General features: G+C 34.8%; 1 protein-coding gene across 1 annotated transcript; it reads left to right on the top strand.

The window, feature by feature from the left end:
• Positions 1-1,286: 1,286 nt before the first annotated feature.
• LOC123660788 (fumarate hydratase, mitochondrial-like) lies at positions 1,287-26,637 on the top strand. Its single transcript, XM_045595825.1, has 10 exons — positions 1,287-1,474; positions 7,404-7,520; positions 10,004-10,085; positions 10,625-10,746; positions 12,249-12,481; positions 14,140-14,345; positions 17,855-18,058; positions 19,875-20,036; positions 24,827-24,957; positions 25,479-26,637. The coding sequence occupies exons 1-10, from the start codon at positions 1,361-1,363 to the stop codon at positions 25,608-25,610; spliced, it is 1,503 nt and encodes a 500-aa protein (XP_045451781.1). The 5' UTR covers positions 1,287-1,360; the 3' UTR covers positions 25,611-26,637.
• Positions 26,638-26,806: the final 169 nt, after the last annotated feature.

Here is a 26,806-nt window from a genome sequence, read left to right as displayed (position 1 = left end):
AGGAAAGGGCAAAGAAGATGGCTTCCAGTAAAGTATTAGCTTCACCGGAAACACGGATATTTCAGGGGGATATTTATATTGTATGATAATTTTGAATTTAGGGATCCAGCAGGCAGCACCAAGTCACCAACACAGCTTAACGAGAAAAGTTTGGATGCGTCAGTATAAATGAGATGATGATTTGATATAAGAAGAATTTTTGAAATTTGAAGGATCACCTTTTTTAAGAGCCAGATCTGTGATGATCGGAACATTATAGGTATGGGATTTATGTTTTTTTTTTTTATTTTATGACAAATAGGCAGGCATTTGACCACAATCTCACCTGATGTTAAGTGACAATGCGGTCGAAGGTGGAGCATGCCTGCCTAATAACAGCCTATTCACTCTGGCCTTGAAGGCACCCAGATTGTATCGTTCGGGAAACACAGACGCGGGCAACGAGTTCCATTCCTTAGCTGTGCGCATCAGGAAAGTAGAGCCAAAGCGTTTTGTGCGCGTAGGTGGCATATCGATGACATAAGGATGGAACGATCGACCGCGCCTAGTGTCCCGATGGCGGAAGGTTGTTGGGGGAATTAGATCGTGTAATTCCTTCGCACACTCACCGAAATATATTCTGTAGAACACCGACAGACGAGCTACCCTACGCCGATGATCGAGACTCTGCAACTTGGTGTCAATGTAGAGAACAATGGATTTATAAGGAAGGTTAAGAGAGGATTTGGGAGTTTGGAAAATTTAATGAAGATGTTCTATATGTAGGGAAGTGAACGGTTTGGGTTGCACAGTTCGGAGACAAGAGCGGATCCAGGGGGGAGGGGGTTCACTGGACTGGGTCCAGGACCTAGGTGTCATTAAAATTGTTAAACATAATAATTTTTTTTTGTCACAATATAGATTTTATGTAACTATGTAAGTATAATTTAAGTAGTGGTAGATGAAGTGATAACGTGTTTCGGAAGAAGACGTAAAAGAAAAATAGATTTTGTTATTCGAGTTTAGGAATTTTTAAGTACAGTACTTGCATACATTAATAAAATACCTACTGTTTACCTGTATCTGTTATTGTCCAAATTAAATTATAACTTTTTGTGACTTGACCACGACTATGTGACCCCCCTGGTGCCAAAGCTGAATCCGCCTTTGTTGGGAAAGCTTGTTGAGTTTAGGCCAATGAGTTAGGGTGTAATTTTGTTGTTGTTGTAGTTAAAAGTAATCACCCACCTACCATAGACCTAGACAAATAATTGTCAATTTGCAGAGACAGCTGATGTTTTAAAAACCGAATAGCTGTCTATTAATGACAGAAGTGTTCACTTAGTATTTATTCGGTATTAACTTATTTACTCATTATACTATGGCTACAACAATGTTTAAGTTATCATCAGCGATAATAAATTCATCAAAAAACTATCGCTATGTCGTCGGTCTCATCAATAAAAGTCATTTCACTACAACAAATGTCACGCTGGTAAGTTGCATAACCGCTTGCATTCTTAAAAAATATACCGGCTTAAAAAAGTTACTTAAAATTGGTATTCGCTATCTTCTCACTATATTTAATTAATATATTGTTAAGCACTTTTTGTCACTGATGACTTTATTATAACTCCAATTTTGTAAAAAAACGAATATCAAAATGTTTTATCTTATTAATATTTACCGTTAAATACAGTAAAAGAGTGTAATTTTAAGAGGTATTACTTAATTTTTCTTAATATTTACCAAAATTAATGTTCTTATCGTATGTTGTGACAGCAGATTAAGGCATGGTTTCAAATTAAGCATAATATAAGATTTTAAAGTTACAGGTTTTTATAAAGATGTTGAATATGTTTATATGAATGTGAGTTTTAATTTATTCTAATTATACTATAAGCACGTTTAGTTGAACTAAACATCAACTTTATGAAATACAATTTTTAATCTAAAATACTTTCATTAAATCATCGGGAGACACATCTCATAATGTGACACGGACTAATCAAAATCAAAATCAAAAACAGCTTTATTCAAATAGGCTCCAAAAGCACTTTCGAATCGTCATTTTACAAATTAAAACTTTAAAAATCATTATATTTGTAGAAGTAAAGCTACCACCGATTCAGAATGTAGATTCTGCAGAGACGAATCGGCAAGAAACTCCGTAATGTAATGTATTATTATTTTTAATGAAATCATAGCATAAAATTTAATGCTTGTTAGAGAAAATTTTCATAAAAATATATATTATACAGCACCTCTACAGCTGTTTATAAAAAAAAATTGTGATAGTGTCTCTTAAAATATGTAACGTTTTTAATTTGTTTTGTGTGTCGGCCCACCTGATGGTAAGTGATTACCGTAGCCTATCAACATCTACAAGACTAGAAGCATCATTAGTGCGTTGCCGACCCTATCACCCAATCCATCCCAGGAGTTCTGCCCACCTTACTCAACACAGAAATACAACACTATTTGAGAGCAGTATTTTTTAAGTGTGATCTTCCATAAGGTGAGTACTTCCCGAGGGGGCTATTGCAGATTTTGAGCGGGATATATTTTGCTGTGCCCAACCTCAATATTGGTAAAAAAAAAAAAACAACAAAAATTAATAGAAGAAGAGAAAAATCTTCCTTAAGACATTTTGGCTTTTAAAGGGACTATGTTAGCCCACCAAATCATGTGGGATTCGAAATCAGAATGTCTTGAGTTCTGAAGAACTATTGTCTGGGTTCTAAGACTAGACTGTGTCCGTAGTCAGACGCGTTATCCGTTGCGCCACAGGGCCACATGACTAGACTGTGTTTAAAAAAAAAAGATAAATTATATGAAAAAAAAAAAAATTGTTGGTTCCTTCTCATCGGCCATTGAAAGTATTAAAGTTATTCCACCCGACAACAACCTCAATCAGAATACTGCTTCAAATTCCGAGAAAAATAAAACCGAAAAATCTAAACTAAAAAGGCTTGCAGATGTAAAGTCTCTTGGGACAAAATAACTATCAAAAGATATGTGGGCAGGAACAGGTTCACAGAGTAAATGAATATAGAGAGAAGAATGCGAAATCAAAAACAAACGACATAAAATCGGTATCAAATACTATAATATAATTTAGACAATGTAACTAATACCAACCAGAAAAAGAACTAGATAAAAACAGTGACAGCTGGTTCTTACTTGCTATTATTACATGTGATTGCTGTCATTTCTGTATCTCATCTCGTTGCCTTATTTTAAGTTAAAAAATTGCGAAGTTTTGGTTCTTTTTGTCGTTTTAGATTGTTCTTTTTATTTCATAGTTTTTACCCGACTGCTAAGGAAGGGTTATGTTTTTCGCGCGTATCTTGTATGTATGTATATTTGTATGTAATATTCTTAACTACCTCATATTTCCAGAACCACTGAACGGATTTACATAATTGAGGTATCGTTAGGTTCGTCTTAGCTGCCCAAGTGTTCTTAGATAGGTGACATTAAAAAAAAATCAAACATGGCGGTTGCGCGAAGCCATTGTAGTTAATGAAAAAAAATTTTTTTCTCGAATACTACAATATGGGTATCAAATTAAAGGGCACAATACAAGGATTTTAAAAAGGTATATCATGATTATTATTACCGTAATACTAATAAATAAATACAATATTAAAGTTTTTTCATGTCTATTTTGTGTTCTGTGTGTTTTAATTCATTGTATTAAACTCCTTAATTATAAATTGTTAATAGTGATAATGAAATGGTAAATAAATTAATAATTAAATTATAATTCACATACATATAATATTTAAAAAAAGGAATGCACATTTTAGTTGTTTTAAAATTGTTGTTATTATTAAGAAATATTATTATAGTTATTGTTAATTCAAAATTTATTAAAATGTAATTATTTAATTATTTAAATGTAATTGTACTAACATTACATTATAAGCATCATTGTTACTAATACTATATGGGCTAGTCCCGAAATAAAGATTATTATTATTATTATTATTATTATTATTAAAGTTTAAAAAATGTAGACTGCTCTTTCACACGCCTATGCCATGCCAAACTCGCCTCCTAGACAACGATCAACTTCGGGGTGTAGCCTTTCTAATAAAATACATTGTTAAAAAAAACATACAAACAAGGCATGAAATTGAAGGATAAGTCAAATCATTCTCTCTTTGTGCATGTCTCCGACAGCATGTTATGTACGACGTTGCATAAAGTTTCGAAGGACTACCGTATTAATATATTTTAAATGTACAGCACAAAATGTTTGATATTGTTTCTATTTATTTCGCTGACTTTGTGTGCATATTAAATTTTTATCTTGTTCCAGCTTTTTCAGTTGATTTTCTATTAGTTGTTCTTCACGCAGGCGGGTTTTTTGTTTTTTTTTTTAAATTATTATTTATATTGTTCGTATTAAAAAAAATGATTCAAATAGTTTAACTGTAATTTTTCTATTAAAATATTTAATATGTCACATAGTTAATCATTTGTGTCACATATACTTCATTTGTATTTGGAGGGTTTAATTCGACTCATCTGCTCACTCATTGGTGCCCCCGTGGGTAGTTACCCCGATCTTGAATATCTGGTACTTTTAAGCAAATACCACAGTGTCGTAGCCTGGTTGTCAGCTGCCTGGGATGTAACAATTTTTTGCCACCCTCTTATTTAGGTATTTCAATTTAATGTATAATATATACATTACATACATTATTATAGATAATTTTTCGTCAAGAATAATCATTATTTTGCATTGTACAGGTTAAATTTTAAATAAAAAAAGTTTGTAATGCTGTTCCTTACACTCTGTATGTAGTAGAATTCATTCTCGCTGATTACAAAGAGTATATAAAGGTAACTGATTTATTAGTCATGAACGGGCAATTCTCACAAGTATAGACGTTGCCAGTCGCTACAAAATATCATTAAAAGAAAAGAGATTTCCCGACTTCACCACAAAATAAGTAATGGAAAATTACGTGCTCCTTTTAATCGGTCCGAATTTGTAGTTGCGATAAAAATAACGTAAAATGATTCAAATATTTACTAAATATTTTTATTATTTATGTATTGTTAAATTTTGCCGCCCCCATAACAGTGCCGCCCGGGGCGGGCCGCCCCTGCCACTACGCTACGCCACTGAAATACCATGCATAATTTTACATATTCCGTACATAAAACTGTTTTTCTAAACATTATATGCTACCCAATACTAATAAAACGAGGATTTTTGAAAAGCGAAAAAAGTGGCATTTTAATTTCGATTCACGAAATCGACCCATTACATACCTTAAACAAACACACAAAGTCAATGCAAATCGCTTGACGTTTAGAATCGTACGATCGTACCTACGCTGGATAAATAAAAAACATTTACCCATTAAGTATATCGTCATTCGCCCATTCGGTCTTCGCAGTCCATTTGGAGGGGACGCCTGTCTCGAAGTGGCAGAACTTGTTTCGCGTATATCTTTAATAAAACCTCTTTATCGTATTTTGATTTTTTCACTGGCTGTATCGTTTTTTGTATATTTAAAAACTTATGTAATAAAACATCTTGTGACGCTGACAATCGTGTCTCATATTCTCGTGTTTTGAGAAATTTCAAAGTTTTCAATTTTCGGTTTTAAATTTTGCGTTAAAATGGCGTGTACGGTTTGCTTGAGCGATGAAAATAAACCGGTTAAAATGGTAAGTGTATTAACAATTCTAATTATTAAATATTCAATCATCTAAACGTCAAGTTACCTGTTTTTGTATTGAAGCTTAAATAAGTATATTTATTTGTCAATTTAATAATAACTTGTAATTGCGAATTTTTTGTTATTTTTTTTGCTTCATTTTCTCTTTATATTGCGATGAAAATATTAAGTGTAATGTTAGAATAACGTATACTTGTTTACTTAATTCAATTTAATGGATTTTTTTTCTGTTATCTTAAGTACTATGTATATTAATATACAAATAATAATGGTAATGAAGTTCGTTTTATTTATTATCTAGCTACGAGTTGAGATCCCGATTTCTAGTTATCTACGTACCCAATTTCATTGTAATCGGTTCAGAAATTTTTGCGCGAAAGAGTTTTGCATTTATAACACTAACTGCATCTCGCGGTTTGACTTGTGTAAAATTCTGATCCCGCGGGAATACTTTGATAAAAAGTAGCCTATGAGATATTTCAGATTTCCAGCTAACTACGTACCAAGTTTAATTTTAATCGGTACAATGGTTTTTGCGTAAAACAGTAAAAAAACAACCGTATAAACTCGCAGTTCTAATTAGCAGCACAAACACCGGTATAATATTTATCACATTTCAAATAAGTATATTATTACGTAAACAACTTATCGCAAGTCGTGGACCTTTTCATTATTTATTTGATCATTTAGTATAAGTTTATAATACGTGTTACATCAGCTTATATAGCTGACTAGCAGCTAGTACGTATTATTTGTTGTTATTATGAAATATTAATTGCTTATAATTTGGATTTTATTTGGCGTTATATTTGCTAATATGAAAGGCTTACGTTTCGACCAATCACGGTCACAAGACGACTAAAATTTATAGAAGATCATCTAAGTTTAACGATAAGTCAACGATATATTGACAGACAAAATTATTAATTCAGCCCATTAAATTATATTTATGTAAATGAATAAATAAATAAAAAAGAAAACGAAACGTAACAAATTTTTTGCCCAAAGGCGGTCTTTACTGTTGCAAAAACAATGTCAATAGCCTTATATAAAGTATTGAATTGATTTTTTATCACATTGGTATGTAAATGGAAGTATACCAAGTAAATCCAATTTAGAATGGTCGAGGGATTAAACTGAACCCGATATACTACGACCAGTGCTAAGCGTCATACAAAAAAAAAAGTAAAGTGGAAGCAATAGTTAAGTTCGCTTGTAAACCTATTTTAAGCCTAAACTTTTGCTTCTAGCTCGCGCATGTATCCTGCATGTGTTCTGATTTAATGCTTACCGTCAGTGTCCACCCCAGGATGAACCAGCTAATGCAAGTGAAAGACGTCATAACAACTGACTGCTACGTTAGTTGCAAGTTCGATGGACGATGGCAATATCAAATACTTGTAGCGATCTTGGCATTTAGTGCTGTTGTTATACGATATGGTCTCAATTAGTCTGTCAAGTGAAGTTATTATTGCTACATTATTAGATGATCTTACAGATATAGTTGTCTTGCAAACTATGAAACGTATAAAGGCAGAAATATTCGTTAAATTTTCCAATATTCGTAATTTTTCATTTTTCAAAAAAAAAAAAACCAAAAAAAAAGAAACGCCGAATGTCTGTTTAGTCGTTACTAAGTTTTTCGCTTACACAGGAGCACATTCAGCGGTTAATTTTTATTTACATCTTTGCTTTTAATACAATCTAATTATTTATTTTCAGAGGAAGGAGCGGGATACATTCGGCGAGTTGGACGTGCCCGATGATAAATTGTACGGCGCGCAAACCGTTCGATCTGTTATGAATTTTCCCATCGGCGGTATTGAGGAACGTATGCCGGTAAGTACATTAAAAAAGATACGCATAATACAATGCCTCCATAAAATTACTTGACGTAACGTTTAACTTACGTACGCGGTCGTCTGTTTTAAGTGAAAGCCGACGGATAGGTGTTCGACTGCTAACTGCGACCTTTCAGATTTAGTAGGTATTATAAAAATGTGTATTTTACACGAATAAGAATATTTAAATGTACCCAGGAACGGAAAACAGCACCAACGAACTAGTCTAAAAAAGCTTCCAAATTCTAGTTTTAATTTTGACTAAATTATAATCTTAGTTAATTAGTTTTTCTTTACGCTTTGTTGACTTTTTAAATACCGTTCATTGTTCTTAGAACTTGATAAATGTATTCATTAGAAGATATGATTACATCTTTGTGATAGAACGTGTGAAAATATTTTTTATCTCAAATTAATAGTCCTTTGAATAATGGCTTGATAAATCTTTTATAGTGAGTCTTATTCGACGTCGAATACTTATAAATAGAAGTAAATTTTAATAATTATTTCATAATTTTATTTACTATATATTAAAATATATTAAATATCATAACTTTACAGATTAAGTGTTGTACAATAAACAAAGTAATAGGTTGCAAATATCCGTAAAAAATAGCGTAAAATTATATGGTGCAGTAGATGTAACTCATAAGTGATACCAGATAGTTGTAGATTCGAATTCAGCTGTCTTTTTTTAATTGTAAGTGTTGATAATAACGAAGGGAAAAATCATAAGGAAATTTGAATGTTTCAGAATAATTTAATTTATAATAAGCAATTAGAGTATGAAAATATATAATTTTGGTTAAATAAAATTAACTTAATGTGTAGAAGGTTACAGAAAATGGTATTACCAAAGCACATACATCATGTGATTTTATTTACTTGCATAAAATGTAACATTCTAGATTGTTTCATGTCAAGGCTTACTTCTACACAGCTACTAAAACTACAACATTTCTCGTTACGTGGTATCAATTATAATTTTATAAGTTAAATGATTTTACACGGATTTAATCCAATATTTTGTGCTTTATAAATATTAACTTAACTACAAAACCTAAATAAACAGATGATTTAAATTCAGTTATGACAGCTTCAAATAGAAAAAAGTGAGAATCTACGTAAAATAATTAAAGCAAGCGTAAAAGTTAATTATTAAAATAATTTAATTGAAAAAGGAAAATAAGAAACTGCAATGAGTTTGCAGGTTCTCAGGTCAGTCTGTTTGTCTGTCTGTCTCTTTGTTCCGGCTAATCTCTGAAATGGCTGGACCGATTTTGATGGGGCATTCACTGGCAGGTGGTGACGTAATAAGGAGTAACTTAGGCAACTTTTATTTTAGAAATTTATTTATTTTATAACTCTGCGAACTGAACAATATTTTTTTTTGTTAAATTCCACGCGGACGAAGTCGCGGGCACAATTAGTGCTAATTAAAAACATTGTTAGAGCAAAGCTAGATATCAAAAAATATTCTAGTTACAGAGAGACAGACTAATATTTAAAAAAATACACCTGTGTTTTTACACTTAAAACTAAGTTCTAACAAAATTAGTATATTATGATTTTTTTTTTTTTATATAAGTATACGTGCAATGTAACATAGAATAAGAACGCCGTAAAAGCTCTCATACAAAATAACAAAAAAAAAAAGAAATACAAAAGTCGAGCCACTGTACGTCTAGTAAATAGATAAATAAGTATTGTTGTATTAGAAATTGGAGCGTGCCTGTTACTTTCTCTCGCCTTTCTATAAATGTACACGCAGAACATAGCAGTGTCACAGTAACTGTATCACTACTTTAATAATAATCGATGGTTATATTTCAAAGCTGATATTAATTCTCACGTCAAAATATCTGATGGGATTTCAATGATAGCATAAACAATTTATATAATACTTTAGAAAAATTTTGCAGAAAATGAAAAACACCGAAAAAATTGAATTCGAAACTTTTTTTGACCACTATGTAAAAATTTTCAGTTATAAATTATTTGGTTGTTAATTATAGTAGCATATTTTGATTTGCAATTATATAATTTATCATGATGTAACATGGAAATTGATATTTTTCGAGTAATTAAAGTGTAAATTTTAATAATTAAATCAAAATTTTAGATAATGATTACAACAAATATTTTCTTACTCATCTAATGCGTTTCATCCTGTTCTAATTTTTTTTTCGACTCAAAAATTATCGACCCTTGTCTAGATATACTATGTAGGTATTAACAACTGATAATAATAATTAATAAATTATGATAACAAAAACATTTAAATTAATAAAGTTAAAAAAAGGTTATTTTAAAATTATCAGAATAGCGATAATATTGAGGTTTTCGTTAAACATAATTTCAACCACAAATAGTGTTTGATAAAAATTGTGGTTAATTGATAATTTTTATTTGCTATCTAATTTAATAATAAAAAAAAAATAACTGTAACTATTACATCATATCATTTTATTATTATTTTAGTACCCAGTTATCGTAGCTTTTGGAATTCTCAAGAAGGCTGCCGCTAAAGTTAATGTTGAATTTGGTCTGGACAAGAAGCTTGGTAAGTTTTTTTAGATTGATAAAAGTTTGAAAATTAATCGTTAAATCTACTGCTACGGGTAAACGCTAAACTCTACAACTGCTGGACCAATTATAGCCGACGTTTTTTTAAAAAAAATCTAATATTTTGGAGAAGATTAGAATATATTAGAATATTTTGAAGAATTCTTATGGAATGAAAAAGTAAAATAAAACTTGCTTAGAAATTTTGGAATATTTGAGAAAAAAGTTTTGAATATTTCAACGTTTTGTTACATACAGGAAAGGAAAGTATCAAGTCAGCTAGTTATTGAATGAATACATTTATTTTATCTGTATTATTATAGGCCAATATCAGTATCTCAGATAGACTTATTTCACTCAGAAATGACTATTAATTAACCTCAATAAAATAAATAATACTAATAGTCCTCCTGTGACCATGGTTATTTTACAATTGGTATCCAAAAAGTCGGGCATGTAAAAAGCCCAATAAACCTCGTTAAAATCCGAAAAAGTTGTTTCATTATAATGCTAACTTATCCTAAAAACTATTTCCAGCGGACGCGATCATGCAGGCGTGTGATGACGTCATATCCGGCAAACTATACCGCGAGGGTCACTTTCCTCTCGTCATTTGGCAGACTGGTTCCGGTACTCAGTCTAATATGAACACCAATGAGGTACTGTGATTGTTTTATATATATTCTTTAAACAACTAGTTCGGTAAACAAGCGTACGGCTCACCTGACTGTAAGTGATTACTGTAGCCTATAGACACTTGCGAAACCAGAAGCATCGCAAACACATTACCGACCCTATATCCGACACTCCCCAGGAGCTCAGTAGTGCTATTCTGTAAGAACATTTTCGTATCTCGACAGCGGAATCCGCGGTGAGATATCAAATTCGTATTCATTAAAATTCGACAGTCCCGTAGCGCCACTCTTGTGAGTGCGGCGACGAGTCGAACCCTGTTGCGTGAGAACGTTGACATTTAATAGTATGAATTCGGTATTCTGTAAGGGGATTTACCGCTTCACACATCACAATTCGAGACTTGATTCGACACTTGACTTCATGCACATATTCTAAAATAAAGTCATAAGAAAAGAATATCGATAAAATAAACACAGCTCTAAATTGCCGCTCTTCGATTCGACACTCACTTCACATCGCTTGTGCGTACGGAATGTTTCTTTTCGAAGAATTCCAAACCAAGGTCGAGTGGGTTCGCTTTCGAAGTGAGCGCTGTCACTCAGGTGAAGCTCGATATCGAAATGGTTATTTACAGAATAGCCCTGCTGGTCGCCTTACTCACGCCAGAAACTCAACACTACTTGGAGGCAGTATTATTTAGTTGTGGTCTTCTGTAAGGTCGAGGTACTTTCTCAGTCGAGCTGTTCCAGATTTTGAGCACCTTAAAAAAAGTTATAAAACTTAATTTTAATCCTTCTATCTAGTCACATATTATCTCTTGTCCTCACTTTGAATCTTAGTACAATAATTCATTAACTTTTTATACGTATATGTATGTCTATTAAAACTTTCCATTTATATATGCCATGTACGTACATATACTTTATTTTTATTATTTACTTACATTATTTATTTGTCTAAATATATTTTATGTGTTTAGATAAAACTGTACACCTAAACCATCTGCATATATACCATTTCCTCCGCCCAAAGGTTGCCTAGAAGAGATCGCTCATTAGCGATAAGGCAGCCTTTTGTACTTATCTCCTGTTTTTATTTTTGTAATTTTGCTCATTCTTGGTATACAATAAAGCTTGGTATATAACGGTGGTTATTTGACGATTTTTACTTTTTGGTCGGTTGTAGCGTTGTCGGTGCTACAAAATGAGTAAAGCAACCCATAGCATTAGCATATATATTTTTTTTCAATTACCTACTACCCCCTTTGGCTTTGTTGTTAGTGGAGATTTTGTCTATGTGGGAAGAAAGAATTACTTTATATGTGACTAGACAGTTTCTTTAATTTATGTAACTACATGTACATTTAAGTGCTAAAATAAACAAGAATACTTTTTTTTTTATAATGTTGCAAATAGTTGGGTTTAATTTAGTGATTCGTGTCCTTATCATCAAAACATTTATCTTTTAAAAGACCATAGATCATTTAGCAGATGGTAATAACTGCATCCAAAACTTCTCATTTCAGGTAATAGCCAATCGAGCTATCCAGATACTGGGAGGCAAATTAGGCAGCAAGGACCCCGTTCACCCCAACGACCACGTGAACAAGTCTCAGAGTTCCAACGACACTTACCCCACTGCGATGCATATAGCAGTGGCTATGGAACTGAGGGACCGCCTCATGCCTGGCCTCGTGGCTCTGAGGGATACCCTGGATGCCAAGTCCAGGGAGTTTGATAAGATCATCAAGATCGGCAGGTCTGTTAGTATTGTTTTATAGAAAACTAGTCTAAACTTGTTTATGAGTTATGACTTTCAAGTTTCCAATGAATAATATTCGTACGATTTTATTTTTGTGTTACCCACACATTAGGGAATTCTAAACATTTTTTAACGGCGCCACGGTCGCTTAGAACCGAATAGCATGGTGTCATCTCCTGTCAAAGATTGTCATTGTAATATGAAACTTTGAATAGTTACGGGTTTCTGTAAAGAACTCACTATAGAGGGCGCCACGGTTCGCTTGAGCCGAATATAAAATCATCATATCAATAATTTCGCTCTAGCGGGTACATCGTCCCATAGCTTAATTGGCTAGAGCGCCGACACGGTCAGTCGGAGACGCGGGTTCGCCGCTGGAACTGTCGATTTTTGATACGATATTAAAAATGTTCGGGTGATATGTATTAAAATTTCTCCCAGGATGGTCTATAATGATTAGTGCATGTTGTCGCCTACGTAGTGATTTCTCTTCATCAGAGCTAAGAGCCACCATGGAAGCTAATTTTAATTTAATTTTTTTTTAAAGTAAATTTATACGCACGCTAGACTTGGATAGTAAGCTAGTGAACGCGTGACGAGAGCGTTACGAAAAGTGTGATCGGGCGAGGCGAACGGAAGTTGAGAGGAAGATATAAGTTAGATGGAGATCAACAAACTTTGCTTATCTTGCAAACTTGCAAATACCCAAAATTTAAATAATAGTTATGATTTATAAAATTTTCTAATCAATTGTCTTAATTTATTATTCCACAAGAACCTTTTGAAAAGTATTAGAAAACTTAAAGTCGTTGTGAAATTAGGTTGTTCTAAATATAATGTTGTAAATAGACATAGAACAACGTAAATAAGCCCCAAAATTGCATGATTACATACCCAAATATAAAATTTCACTGTTTGAGTGATCAGAAAGAGTGAATTTCCGAATCAAAAAATCTAAAGCGTATTTTGTACTTATTGTACACCACATTGTACATTGTACAATACACTCATAATTAAATACACTTTAACTGAGGTAGGGCACAGCAGGAATTTCCTGCTCAAAATCTGGAGCAGCCCGACTGGGGTAGTACCTCGACCTTACAGAAGATCACAGCAAAATAATACTGCTTTCAAGCAGTATTGTGTTCCTGTTGGTGAATAAGGTGACCAGACCTCCTGAGGGGATTGGGGATTGGGTCGGCAACGCGCTTGCCATGCCTCTGGTGTTGCTGGCGTCTATACGCTACGGTACAAACCATTGGGTTTCATCGGGACAGTCATGTCTTATCAAAAACTAAGAATATCTTTATTTAAATTATTTAAAATTTTGCGGAGCTCGATATTTCGACATTATTTACGAATGTATTGTTCACGAGAATAATTTTAGTAATAAAAATAACCATTTTATTTAAAATCTTATAAGAATGTCTTGGTTTAACATTGTAATGATTATATACTAGATTTTAAAAATTAAATATAGAATAACTCGTAAGATTTTAAGAGGTTCTGCTTTTAATAATTAATAATAATAAGTTATGCGCTTGCCAAATTTCATAGCAATCGGTCAAGCTGTGAAGGCTTGAGCCGTGAAAGTGGAACAAACAAACTTACTTTCACATTAATAATATTAATATTGATTTATAATTACTTTCCAGAACCCACTTAATGGACGCCGTACCCTTAACCCTCGGTCAAGAGTTCAGCGGCTATGCCACTCAACTAACATATGGCATAGAGAGAATCGTATCAACGTTGCCAAGACTCCATTACTTGGCACTAGGAGGTACTGCCGTCGGTACCGGTCTGAATACTAGGAAAGGTTTCGCTGAGAAGTGCGCTAAGGAAATTGGCAATCTTACTGGTTTGTACCGATGTCAATTTGTTTATAAATCATATATGAGTTTTGACTAGCCCATTGGCGCAGTCTGCAGTGACCGTTTTCTGCTCGGCGCGTTGTGGGTTCGATTTCCGCCCTAAGTCTGAGTATAATGTGTATTTGCTTATATCTATTTGTCGAAAAATTCGGCCGTTTTACCTATAACACACACAAATCATTAAGTTGCTTACCTTAGTAACAGACGAATGTGTGTTAATATTAAGGGTATTTATATATACTATTTATTGGGAAACTAACAGGATTTAAAATATAAATTAAATTGACGAACAATGATCATAAATGTAGTATACAAAGAGGTCCTAAATTATCTAATACATAAAATTCTCGTGTCGCGGTGTTTGTAGTTAAACTCCTCCGAAACGGTTTGACCGATTGTCATGAAATTTTGTGTGCATATTGGGTAGGTCTGAGAATCGAACATCTATTTTTCATAGCCCTAAGTTATAAGGGGGGGGGGGGGGGGTTGAGAGTGTTAATCTGTCATATATTTTATATGGCAAAACAACGTTTGCGGGGTCAGCTAGTTGTTATATAATAATTAGGTAAGAACAAGTCGACCTTCTTTTATGTTTCATATGAGACAAAAGTTTTCGCAATAATAAGACTCTATTTCATACGAAATGTCAATCATTAATTTAAAAAATCAAAATAATTTCATAAATGCTGTAATAATACATATTTATGTATTTGTGACCAAAAGCCTAAATATAAAGTTTTATGTACCTATACGATTACGAACTAACCGAATATACGAATGGTCGACGTATCTTATATCCCCTTCAAATTTTTTTTTTAAAAATAAAGTTTTATGATTCTCACTTTAAAAATGACGGACTTTTCATACAAAATTTAAATCCTTATTTAACACTCATACGCCGAGTTGCACGAAACAAAATTAAAATTTAAGTAGAGATTAAACTAATTTAATCACAAAAGTTTCATACAATTCTTGCGATTAAATTAGTTTAATCACTACTTAAATTTTAATTTCTTTTCGTGAAACTCGGCGATAGATGTATAATTTTTCCAAATCTGTTTTTAGTGGATGTCTACTAACTATATTCTATTTTTTTGGAATAGTCTTAACTTAAATAGTAAACAAATATGGCGTACTTCCGACCACAGACAATAGAGTAATATTGTAAGTATAGTAAAGTGACACAAAGAACAAATGAATGAACATAGACGAATATAAAATTCATTTTATGTTCAAATATTTAACGCTAACATATTGCTAAAATTATTTCAAAACCTAATAATATTTTGAGCGAAATCATCTGTGCTCATTTGACACTATTGAAAGCCATTTTAAGAAGTCGAAGAAGATAATATATTGAATATTTTTGCTCAGAATTAGTAGAGGTACAGAATTACGGAAAAAAAAAATATTAATCGAGCATCGAGCATAAAAGGCAACAAATTTATATTTCGTTTATGTGAAATAGTCGGTAAAAAAAACGTCAAAAATAAATTTTATTTTATTATTATATTTATTTTATTATATTATTTATTATATGTATAAATTTTATTTACAACAAAATAGTGCCGCCTGTATCTAGAAAAAAAGTCGACCCTATTAATATTATTGTCACATTATTTGTATTTACTGTGAATAAAAAAACCTTGCGCCGGCGACACACTCTCTCTAACATCTAAAAAAAGGGACTAAATAACATTCTTCTCCACGAAGCTCTCATTGGGTAATCCTCATCCTAAGTCTCAAAATTTTTTCCTGTGAACGACAGTAAACATTTATGCCATTGCTATGTCAGTCAGTCAGCTCAGCCTATTGCAGTCCACTGCTGGACATAGGCCTTCCCAAGTTCGCGCCAAACATCCCGTTTTTCCGCAATCCTCATCCAGCCTACACCGGCAATCTTACGTAGATCGTCGGTCCAACGGGCTGAATGCTATTGGACTAATGGATGTCCATTGCTATGTGGTATACTTTAATATTATATGGGATAGGGTTAAAAGTGTTCAGGGTGAAATTGACATTCAGAAATATTCATAATATAAAATAAAACCTTTACAATGAACACTTTACCACATAAGATTGACATTTGCAATATTTTGTAAGCATTTTTTTTGCGTTCAACATAAAAAAAAGAAAAAAAAAACCATTAATAACAAAATCAAATTAATAACAAATTACTTTACGGTAACATTATTTAAACAAATTATAATTTAAATATAGGTAACGAACATGGCCTATTTTATCGCTCATGCTGTTCATTCACTTATACTCATTCACCTCTAAAAATATTATGACCACATCCCTATTTGCCTTTAAAAAAAAAGATATTGAAATGTCATATTTAAAAATATTAGTTATCTGTACTCTCGGAATTCGTTTATTCGTATTTTAGTACTTTGTATGTGTTTAAAGTTATAAACTGATATTTGTTTATAGTAAAATAAATAGTAAATGGAGTTTTACAAATGTCTGTAAGCTAATGTGTTGTGAAAGTGAGTGATAAATGCGGAAAAAACATGGATTACGAATGACAGGGTTTTGTTTACCAAATAGACTCTTCCAAGAAAACGGAATAGGTATATAGAGTTGTAGCGTTTTTAGCACAAAAACTTAGTCTTCGTAGAATTTTGCGAATGCCTTCAGAACTCGTTAATGCAGCGCTGTCGCTAACTATTAGCCATCTCCCTGCTAAATTTCAAGTCTGTTTTACAGAAAATGGAAGACTTATGTAAAATCTTACGAGAGATCTTTGACCTTCTTAATGTGGCCCTGTCGCGAAATCGTATTTGGTGGATATCTTACTAACAATTAACTACTTTTCTGCCAAATTTGAAGTTTGTATTACATAAACTAAAGACGCATAAAAACTTGTACGAGCCCTTTTACTTCCTTAATGCGGTTATGTCGCGAAATCAGTTTCTCTAGAATATCTACAAACTACTAACTACCTCGCAGCCAAATGTCTATATTTTGTCGTGCCAAAAATTAGGGACTTTTAATACAAACTTGCAAGAGCCCTTTGACCTTTTTAATGCAGCCCTTTCGCAAAATCTGTTCTTGACGGACGATTACAATTTACATACTACCTCTGTCAAATTTTATCTTTATACGTCAAGCGGTTTTTCTGTATTTCGTGATATTATAAAGCTGAAGTTTTTAAAAACGCTAATCTTAGGAACTTGAAAAAAATATTTTTGTGTTGGATAGCCCATGTACCGAAGACGGTTATAGGCTTTTTTCCTCAAATTAACGCGTGTGAAACAGCGGGGCACCGCTAGTATAATTACATTTACGTTTATAATATATATGTTAGTCCTGATAGCGATCGTTACTCATAGTAGGGAATATATCCGCCAACCTGCATTGGAGCACTGTGGAGGATTAAGCTCTGATCCTATGCCCAGTAGTGGGATATTACAGGCTGAAGCGTAATATATGTTAGTCGCTCGTTACCCGTAACACTAGCCGTGTTCGAAACAATATTTTCTAATTCCAGGCATCCCATTTGAGTCCGCCCCGAACAAGTTCGAGGCGCTCGCGTGCCACGACGCCATGGTGGAGGTGTCGGGCGCGCTCAACACGGTGGCCGTGTCGCTCATGAAGATCGCGAACGACGTGCGCCTGCTGGCGTCCGGCCCGCGCTGCGGCCTGGCGGAGCTGCTGCTGCCCGAGAACGAGCCCGGCTCCTCCATCATGCCGGGTGAGTGGCGTGTGTGCTGCTGGACGACGTGCGCCTGCTGGCGGAGCTGCTGCTGCCCGAGAACGAGCCCGGCTCCTCCATCATGCCGGGTGAGTGGCGTGTGTGCTGCTGGACGACGTGCGCCTGCTGGCGGAGCTGCTGCTGCCCGAGAACGAGCCCGGCTCCTCCATCATGCCGGGTGAGTGGCGTGTGTGCTGCTGGACGACGTGCGCCTGCTGGCGGAGCTGCTGCTGCCCGAGAACGAGCCCGGCTCCTCCATCATGCCGGGTGAGTGGCGTGTGTGCTGCTGGACGACGTGCGCCTGCTGGCGGAGCTGCTGCTGCCCGAGAACGAGCCCGGCTCCTCCATCATGCCGGGTGAGTGGCGTGTGTGCTGCTGGACGACGTGCGCCTGCTGGCGGAGCTGCTGCTGCCCGAGAACGAGCCCGGCTCCTCCATCATGCCGGGTGAGTGGCGTGTGTGCTGCTGGACGACGTGCGCCTGCTGGCGGAGCTGCTGCTGCCCGAGAACGAGCCCGGCTCCTCCATCATGCCGGGTGAGTGGCGTGTGTGCTGCTGGACGACGTGCGCCTGCTGGCGGAGCTGCTGCTGCCCGAGAACGAGCCCGGCTCCTCCATCATGCCGGGTGAGTGGCGTGTGTGCTGCTGGACGACGTGCGCCTGCTGGCGGAGCTGCTGCTGCCCGAGAACGAGCCCGGCTCCTCCATCATGCCGGGTGAGTGGCGTGTGTGCTGCTGGACGACGTGCGCCTGCTGGCGGAGCTGCTGCTGCCCGAGAACGAGCCCGGCTCCTCCATCATGCCGGGTGAGTGGCGTGTGTGCTGCTGGACGACGTGCGCCTGCTGGCGGAGCTGCTGCTGCCCGAGAACGAGCCCGGCTCCTCCATCATGCCGGGTGAGTGGCGTGTGTGCTGCTGGACGACGTGCGCCTGCTGGCCGAGCTGCTGCTGCCCGAGAACGAGCCCGGCTCCTCCATCATGCCGGGTGAGTGGCGTGTGTGCTGCTGGACGACGTGCGCCTGCTGGCGGAGCTGCTGCTGCCCGAGAACGAGCCCGGCTCCTCCATCATGCCGGGTGAGTGGCGTGTGTGCTGCTGGACGACGTGCGCCTGCTGGCGGAGCTGCTGCTGCCCGAGAACGAGCCCGGCTCCTCCATCATGCCGGGTGAGTGGCGTGTGTGCTGCTGGACGACGTGCGCCTGCTGGCGGAGCTGCTGCTGCCCGAGAACGAGCCCTGCTCCTCCATCATGCCGGGTGAGTGGCGTGTGTGCTGCTGGACGAGCCGCCTCGGCCAGAGCTGCTAGGGGGGGTCGGAGAGGCGCTTGTGAACGTTCTGGTGCTGCAAGCGTCTGTATGCTACAATAACCACTTGCCATCAGTAACATTAAGCTAGATATAAGTATATTATTATAAGGAAAAAAAATAATAATAAGAATAAAAAGAAAAAAAAAACGTAGATAAATTGTACCATACATTAGAATGAGAACAGGTCGGTGGACTTACGTCTCTTTTGGAGACATTAAGTTAGTCTAACTTGAATAGCGAAGTTACTGAGTAACGCCTACCTTGAAATAAAAAAAAATTGCATGTTCTTAGAATAAAAAAGGACATGGGTTCATAAGCCCGTGGATGTATATCACTTGTATAAAAAAAAAACCACTTGCCATCAGATGTTTCGTACACTTGTACACCTTGCCTTGTAAAAAAAAAAGAAAGTTAACTTGGATTATAAAATGATTATGTATAACAAATGGGATATTACTCCAGAACTCCCAACTTACATTCTGTATTAAAAATTATACTAAATTAAATAAATATTTCCAGGTAAAGTGAACCCAACTCAATGTGAAGCTCTCACAATGGTGGCGGCTCAGGTGATGGGCAACCACGTCGCTTGCACCATCGGAGGAAGCAACGGACACTTTGAATTGAATGTCTTCAAACCCATGATTGTAGCTAACGTTCTTAGATCTATCAGGCTTATTGGTGAGAATTGTTTTTTTAATTATTTTTGCATTTGTAAGTCACACATCAAATTAAAAAAAAAACGCAAGTATACTTATGCCTTTTACATGAGTGGCTTGGATCAAAATGGTATTACAATTCAAGTAATTTTAGATGAGGTACCATTTTAGTTTTAGTAATAAATAATTTATAACAAAACTAGCGACCCACCCCGGCTTCGCACGGTTGAAAAAACGATCAGTATTCCTCTACTATATCATATTGTTATGATGTTGTATCAAACTGTACAGTATCCGAGGCATAAATAAATATTTTTTAGTCTGTTGCGAACCAACTACGTGTTTCAATAGGTTATGGGCTTTCTACCGGTTTATCAGTTATTTTATAATTTAAAATAGGTAAATTGTGTAAGTTGTATCGCAGAAACACGACAATGAACTATATTGCTAGTGTGCCGAAATTAAAAGGCAGGGAGAATTATGACGAGTGGTGTTTTGCGGCCGAAAGCTTGTTGGTACTTGAAGGTATGGACAAGTACATCAAACCAACGGCAGATTTTGAAGTAAAGCCGATTGATGACGCCAAAACGAAGGCAAAGTTAATTTTAACGATAGATCCAGTTTTGTACGTGCACATAAAGAACACCAAGAGCTCAGCAGAATTATGGCATAAATTAAAAATTATGTATGACGATTGTGGTTTTTCAAGAAAAATTACCCTCCTTCGAAATTTAATATCCATAAGGCTTGAAAATTGTGACTCGATGGCTACCTATGTGACACAAATGATTGAAACAGCTCAAAGGTTAAATGGAACGGGATTTATTATAACAGATGAGTGGATAGGATCGTTACTATTAGCCGGATTGTCCGATCGTTATTCTCCGATGATTATGGCAATTGAACACTCAGGTATTTCGATTACTGCGGATGTCATTAAATCAAAATTACTCGACATGGAGATTAATAGTGGTTTTGAAAATAATGGCGCAGCATTAGCAGTGAAAAATAAATATTCTTCTAGTAACAAGACAAAGAAACATGGCGGATCATTTTCTACCTCAAATAAAAAAATAGTGACTGAGAATACGTCAACAAAGTCAATCACATGTTACAAGTGTAAAGAAGATGGACATTATCGAAATCAGTGCCCTATGTTAAAGAAAAATGCAAGTAAATGCTTATTTAATGTTGTTTTTCTGAATGGAAAGTTTAATAAGAAAGAATGATACGTGGACTCTGGAGCAAGCGCACATATGACTGCAAATAAAGATTGGGTAAAGAACGTGAACTTAACGCCGTGTTTACCAGAAATAGTTGTTGCTAATAAATCAAAAGTGCCAGTGGTTTGTTCCGGAGACGTAGACATTGTTTCAGAATTAAAATGTCAAATAACAGTTAAAAATGTACTGTGTATTCCAAGTCTTACAATCAATTTATTATCAGTAAGTGAGCTTATTAAAAATGGTAATAATGTCATATTCAAAGAGAAGCACTGTTATATTCGAGACAAGAACAATAGGTTAGTTGCGACTGCGGATTTAACAGACGGTGTTTATAAGCTAAGATTACAACCACATAGTTGTTTGTTGGCTGCTCCAGTGGTTAGTGGAAAGCTATGGCACAGAAGACTTGCACATATAAATAGTCAAGATATGCATAAAATGAGAAATGGTATTGTGGATGGCTTGTCATATGATAGTAAGTTTGATATATCTAAGTCTCAATGTTCTGTTTGCTGTGAAGGGAAACAAATGAGATTACCCTTTTCACATGTGGGTGAGCGAAGCACAGAAACGCTACACAGAATTCACAGTGATATTTGTGGTCCCATGGAAACAAATTCTTTGAGTGGTGCTCGATACTTCTTGTTATTTATCGATGATTATAGTCGAATGACTTTCATTTATTTTCTGAAGCACAAAAATGAAGTTTTCAACAGATTTAAAGAGTTCAAATCAGTTGTTGAAAATCAACAAAGTAAAAAAATAAAAATATTGAGAACCGATAATGGACTAGAATATTGTAATAAGGAGTTTGCAACTTACTTAAATCGTGCTGGTATAATACATCAAAAATCAAATAATTACACTCCAGAACAGAATGGTCTTAGTGAAAGAGCCAACCGTACAGTTGTGGAGAAGGCTAAATGTTTATTATATGATGCAAAGTTAGACAAAAAGTTTTGGGCTGAGGCGGCCAATACTGCTGTATATTTAAAAAACCGTTCTATTGCATCAGGATTGGATAAAACTCCATATGAACTGTGGTATGGATCAAAACCAGACTTGAGTCACCTACGTTTATTTGGCAGCAAAGTGATGGTTCATGTCCCTAAACAGAAACGTTTAAAATGGGACAAGAAAGCCACACAGCATATTTTAATTGGATATAGTGAAGATATAAAAGGATATCGTGTGTATGACCCTATTAAGAATACTGTCATCATTAGTAGAGATGTCATAGTGTTAGAAAATGATACAGATGTTGGGGAAACCAGTAAAGACTCAGCTACCTGGATTACTAATGAAGTGACATCAAAAAATATGGATGAGGAGAGTAGTGATGCAGTGGGGGTATCCACAAATATTTCAGAAATAAAAGATACCTTAGATTACACCTCAGATTCTTCAGAATTTATTGATTGTAATGAAATGTTACCTGAAATTGCAATACAAGATGTTCCAGAACACGCAGTCCAATCAACTTTAAAACCTGACCTGATGACAGATGTACTTAGTATGCGTCAGAGAAAGGCACCTGAGCGTTATGGTTTTAGCAACATATGTGTACCTATTTCTATTCCAGCATCCGAAGAGATTGTGTTCTCAGAGGCTTTGGAGGGGCCCGAGAAGGAGCAGTGGAAGCGAGCAATGGCTGAGGAGTTGCAGTCGTTTGAGGATAACGAAGCGTGGGAGCTTGTTGACAATCCAGGTGATGTGACAATAGTGAAGTGCAGGTGGGTGCTTAATAAAAAATTTGATATTGATAATAATGTGCGATATAGAGCCAGACTTGTGGCCAAAGGCTTTACGCAAAAACCTGGAGTGGACTATAGTGATACATTCTCACCAGTAGTGAGACATTCTACTTTAAGATTACTATTTGCTCTTAGTGTAAAGATAAGAATGAGTATTAGCCATTTAGATGTAACTACTGCTTTTTTGAATGGTTTTTTGAAGGAAAATATATACATGTCATTACCTGAAGGTTTTGTAAACAAAAGTGGGGGAAAAGTATTAAAATTAAAAAAGGCTATTTACGGGTTAAAACAATCATCCCTAGCATGGTATGAGAGGGTTAAAGAAGTTTTAATTAAATTAAATTTTAATAACAGTCAATATGAGCCATGTTTGTTTACAAAAATGAAGGGTAAAGTTAAAATTATAGTAGCATTGTATGTGGACGATTTTCTTATTTTTTCAAACTGTGATTCAGAAACTAATAAATTAAAAAATGTGTTAAGTTCAGAATTTAAGTTAAAAGACTTAGGAGCTGTAAGACAATATCTGGGCATGAGAATAAGTTTAGATAAAAATAAAAATGTTATTACTCTAGATCAACAACAATATATTGAACAGTTAGTTTCTAAATTTCAAATGTCTGATTGTAAAACACAAAGTACTCCAATTGAGCCTAAATTAAATTTAGAGAAGTCATCTGATAAATGTTTACCTGATGTTCCTTACCAAAGACTAATTGGAAGTTTAATGTACTTAGCAGTGTTAACGAGACCAGATATTGCCTATTCTGTGAGCTATCTTAGTCAATTCAATAGCAGTTATAATCTTATTCATTGGAACTATGCAAAACGTTTATTGAGATACTTACAATGTACTAAGAATTATTGTTTAAAATATTGTAGTAATAATAAAAATCTAGAAGGCTTTGTGGATAGTGATTGGGCTAGTGATGCTCTAGATAGGAAATCCTATACTGGATTTTGCTTTATGTTATCAGGTTCAGTTATTTCGTGGCAAAGTAGAAAGCAAAAAACAGTTTCACTGTCTAGCACAGAGGCAGAATACACTGCACTATCGGAAGCTTCTAGAGAAGCTGTATACTTAAGAAATTTAATGTATGAAATTACTGATAGACTTTATGTAATTAATTTATATTGTGATAATCAGAGTGCATTGAAGTTAGCTTTAAGTAATCAGAGTCATAACAGATCAAAACACATTGATATACGTTACCATTATATTAGAGATGCAGTAAAACATGAATATGTTAAAATTAAATACATTTCTAGTGAGGATATGCCTGCCGATATACTTACCAAAGGTTTATGCCCCATAAAACACTATAAGTTTATGGATCTGCTTGGTATTGTTTGTATGTAATATGTAATAGTCTGTATCTATGTTTGATTTATTTTGATAAGTGGGGGTGTTATGATGTTGTATCAAAATGTACAGTATCCAAGGCATAAATAAATATTTTTTAGTCTGTTGCGAACCAACTACGTGTTTCAATACATATGTTATACGGAATCCTTCTTATTATATAATCCTTCTTATATTATATTCCATGTATAATACGAAATACCCTTATATTAAATTTTATCGAGATCTGATAACTACTTTTTGAGTAATCTTTGATAACGCGTAGTTACTTGACTATTTTTTCGTCGATCTACGCTGTATTACTCGTCGATGTAATTGAAGTCGGTTTTTTTTTCGTTTGCAAGCAAACACAATTATATTTATGTTTCGTGCAACTCGGCGTAAGTTGCTTACCTTAGGAACAGACGACCGTGTCTGTGTGTGTACACTGTTTGTTCCCCAATAAATAGTTTTTTATTTATTTCAGGTGATGGCTGCCAGGCGTTCAACAAGAACTGTGCGGTTGGTATTAAAGCGAATGTAAACCAAATTAACAAGATCATGAGAGAGTCTCTCATGTTGGTGACCGCCCTCAACCCGCACATTGGATATGATAAGGTATGCTTCAAAATATTTTGTGACTAATATACTCGCTCTATGTCGCAATATGTCGCTCTGGGCTAGTACCTCTACCTTACAGAAGATCACACAGCTAAATAATACTGCTTAAAAGCAGTGTTGTGTTCCTCTTGGTGAGTAAGGTGACCAGAGCTCCTGAGCGGCATTGGGGATAGGGCCGGCACCGCGCTTGCGATGCTTCTGGTGTTGTAAATGTCTATAAGCTCGTAATCGCTTACTATCATGTGAGCCGTACGCTTGTTTGCCGACCTAGTAATATAATATATATGAACCAGCTGCACCACTTATCAACTATACCTTTAATACCACCACCTCACACTCAATGGTGGTCCTAGGATTTACTCTATATCGGTGGTCCAGAAACAATACACAAGTACAAACATCTATATAGCCTCCAATCTTGAGTTGTTGATTGGCTTCTGTCAGTAATGTAACCATTTTTATAAATCGTCAACCTTATATCTGAGTTGTTAACTAATTTTATAATTCTTTAATTCCAGGCCGCTCAAATCGCAAAGACGGCTCACAAAGAAGGAGGTACTCTTAAAGACACCGCTATCAAACTAGGAATCCTAACCGCTGAACAATTCGACCAATGGGTGAAGCCCGAAGATATGTTAGGACCTAAGTAAGACAAGATCAACAAATAAAATTATATGACAATAGCTTTATATATAAAAACTGCGAAGTTTGTCTAAGGTCTAAGATGTGCCACTTGACAGAATGTGTAATTCTAATAAAGTACAGTAATAAATTTGTATACTTAATAATTGATGTATGTACGACTCAAATGTTTTATATTATTTAATGTTACTGCCGAAACAGTATGATTTCAAACAAGTTCTATAATGTGTTTTAATATATAAAAAAATAGTTTGTTAATATATTACAATTTATATAACTATAATTTCATTTTTAATTATTTCAAGTAATCTTTGAAAATAAACAACAGGAATTTATATTTAATAATTATACATGTATTTATAAAGCTATTATTGTATATGTTGTAGGATGTATGAAGTGATTAAAAACTTAAATTATTTGATGATTATTGTTTAAAAGTATTTTGTTACAATAACTGTCCCAGTTCTATGGGAAAATGAACTGAATACTTACATTTGAAGATATGACAAAACTAACAAATATAACATTATATAGAATGTCAACAAAAGGTTGAACGAAATGACTGGTAAATGTTTAGTTTAAATATCAAATGATAACAGGCAACAAAATGTAGAACTAACACAGAAAATGACAGACGATTTTTTAATTTTCAATTAATTTTTTTTTTAATATAAAAAAAAACAACAAAATTACTAATTTAGCCTCGAGCAACGCCTTAAACAAACAAATTTTCACACATAATATTTGTAACATCTTGAAATTATTTTTTTTGTTAAATAACAGTTTAAAGGATTTCTGCTTTCTATGGAAAACAATTTACAAAAATAAAGGGTCGGTGCAATTAAAGTCATACTCAATATCAACTATGTTATATTTTTGCAACGGAATTAAATAATATTTATATAATACATCTTTGGTAAAATAAATACACAGCATGTCTGGAATGTAAGTTTTCAGTGATTAAGATTTTGGAATGTTTATTTACATGTATACATAATTGTTTCATTTATTAAATAATAAATAATGTTCAAAATATTTGGTCATTTTATTTTTACATGTCTCATTTATTTACAAATTCTGCAAGATTTGAAAATAACCAAACATTTGTTGAGTGATATTAAATTAACTTACATGAAAATGAATTGTAGGATGATTTCAAAAGGCACTATTGATATTTTATGTTTCAATTCATATGCTAACGTTT

This window comes from Melitaea cinxia, chromosome 16 (assembly GCF_905220565.1).
Source record: "Melitaea cinxia chromosome 16, ilMelCinx1.1, whole genome shotgun sequence".
Lineage (NCBI taxonomy): Eukaryota > Metazoa > Arthropoda > Insecta > Lepidoptera > Nymphalidae > Melitaea > Melitaea cinxia.
Note: the sequence above shows the minus strand (reverse complement) of the source record. Positions and strands in the feature narration are given on the sequence as shown.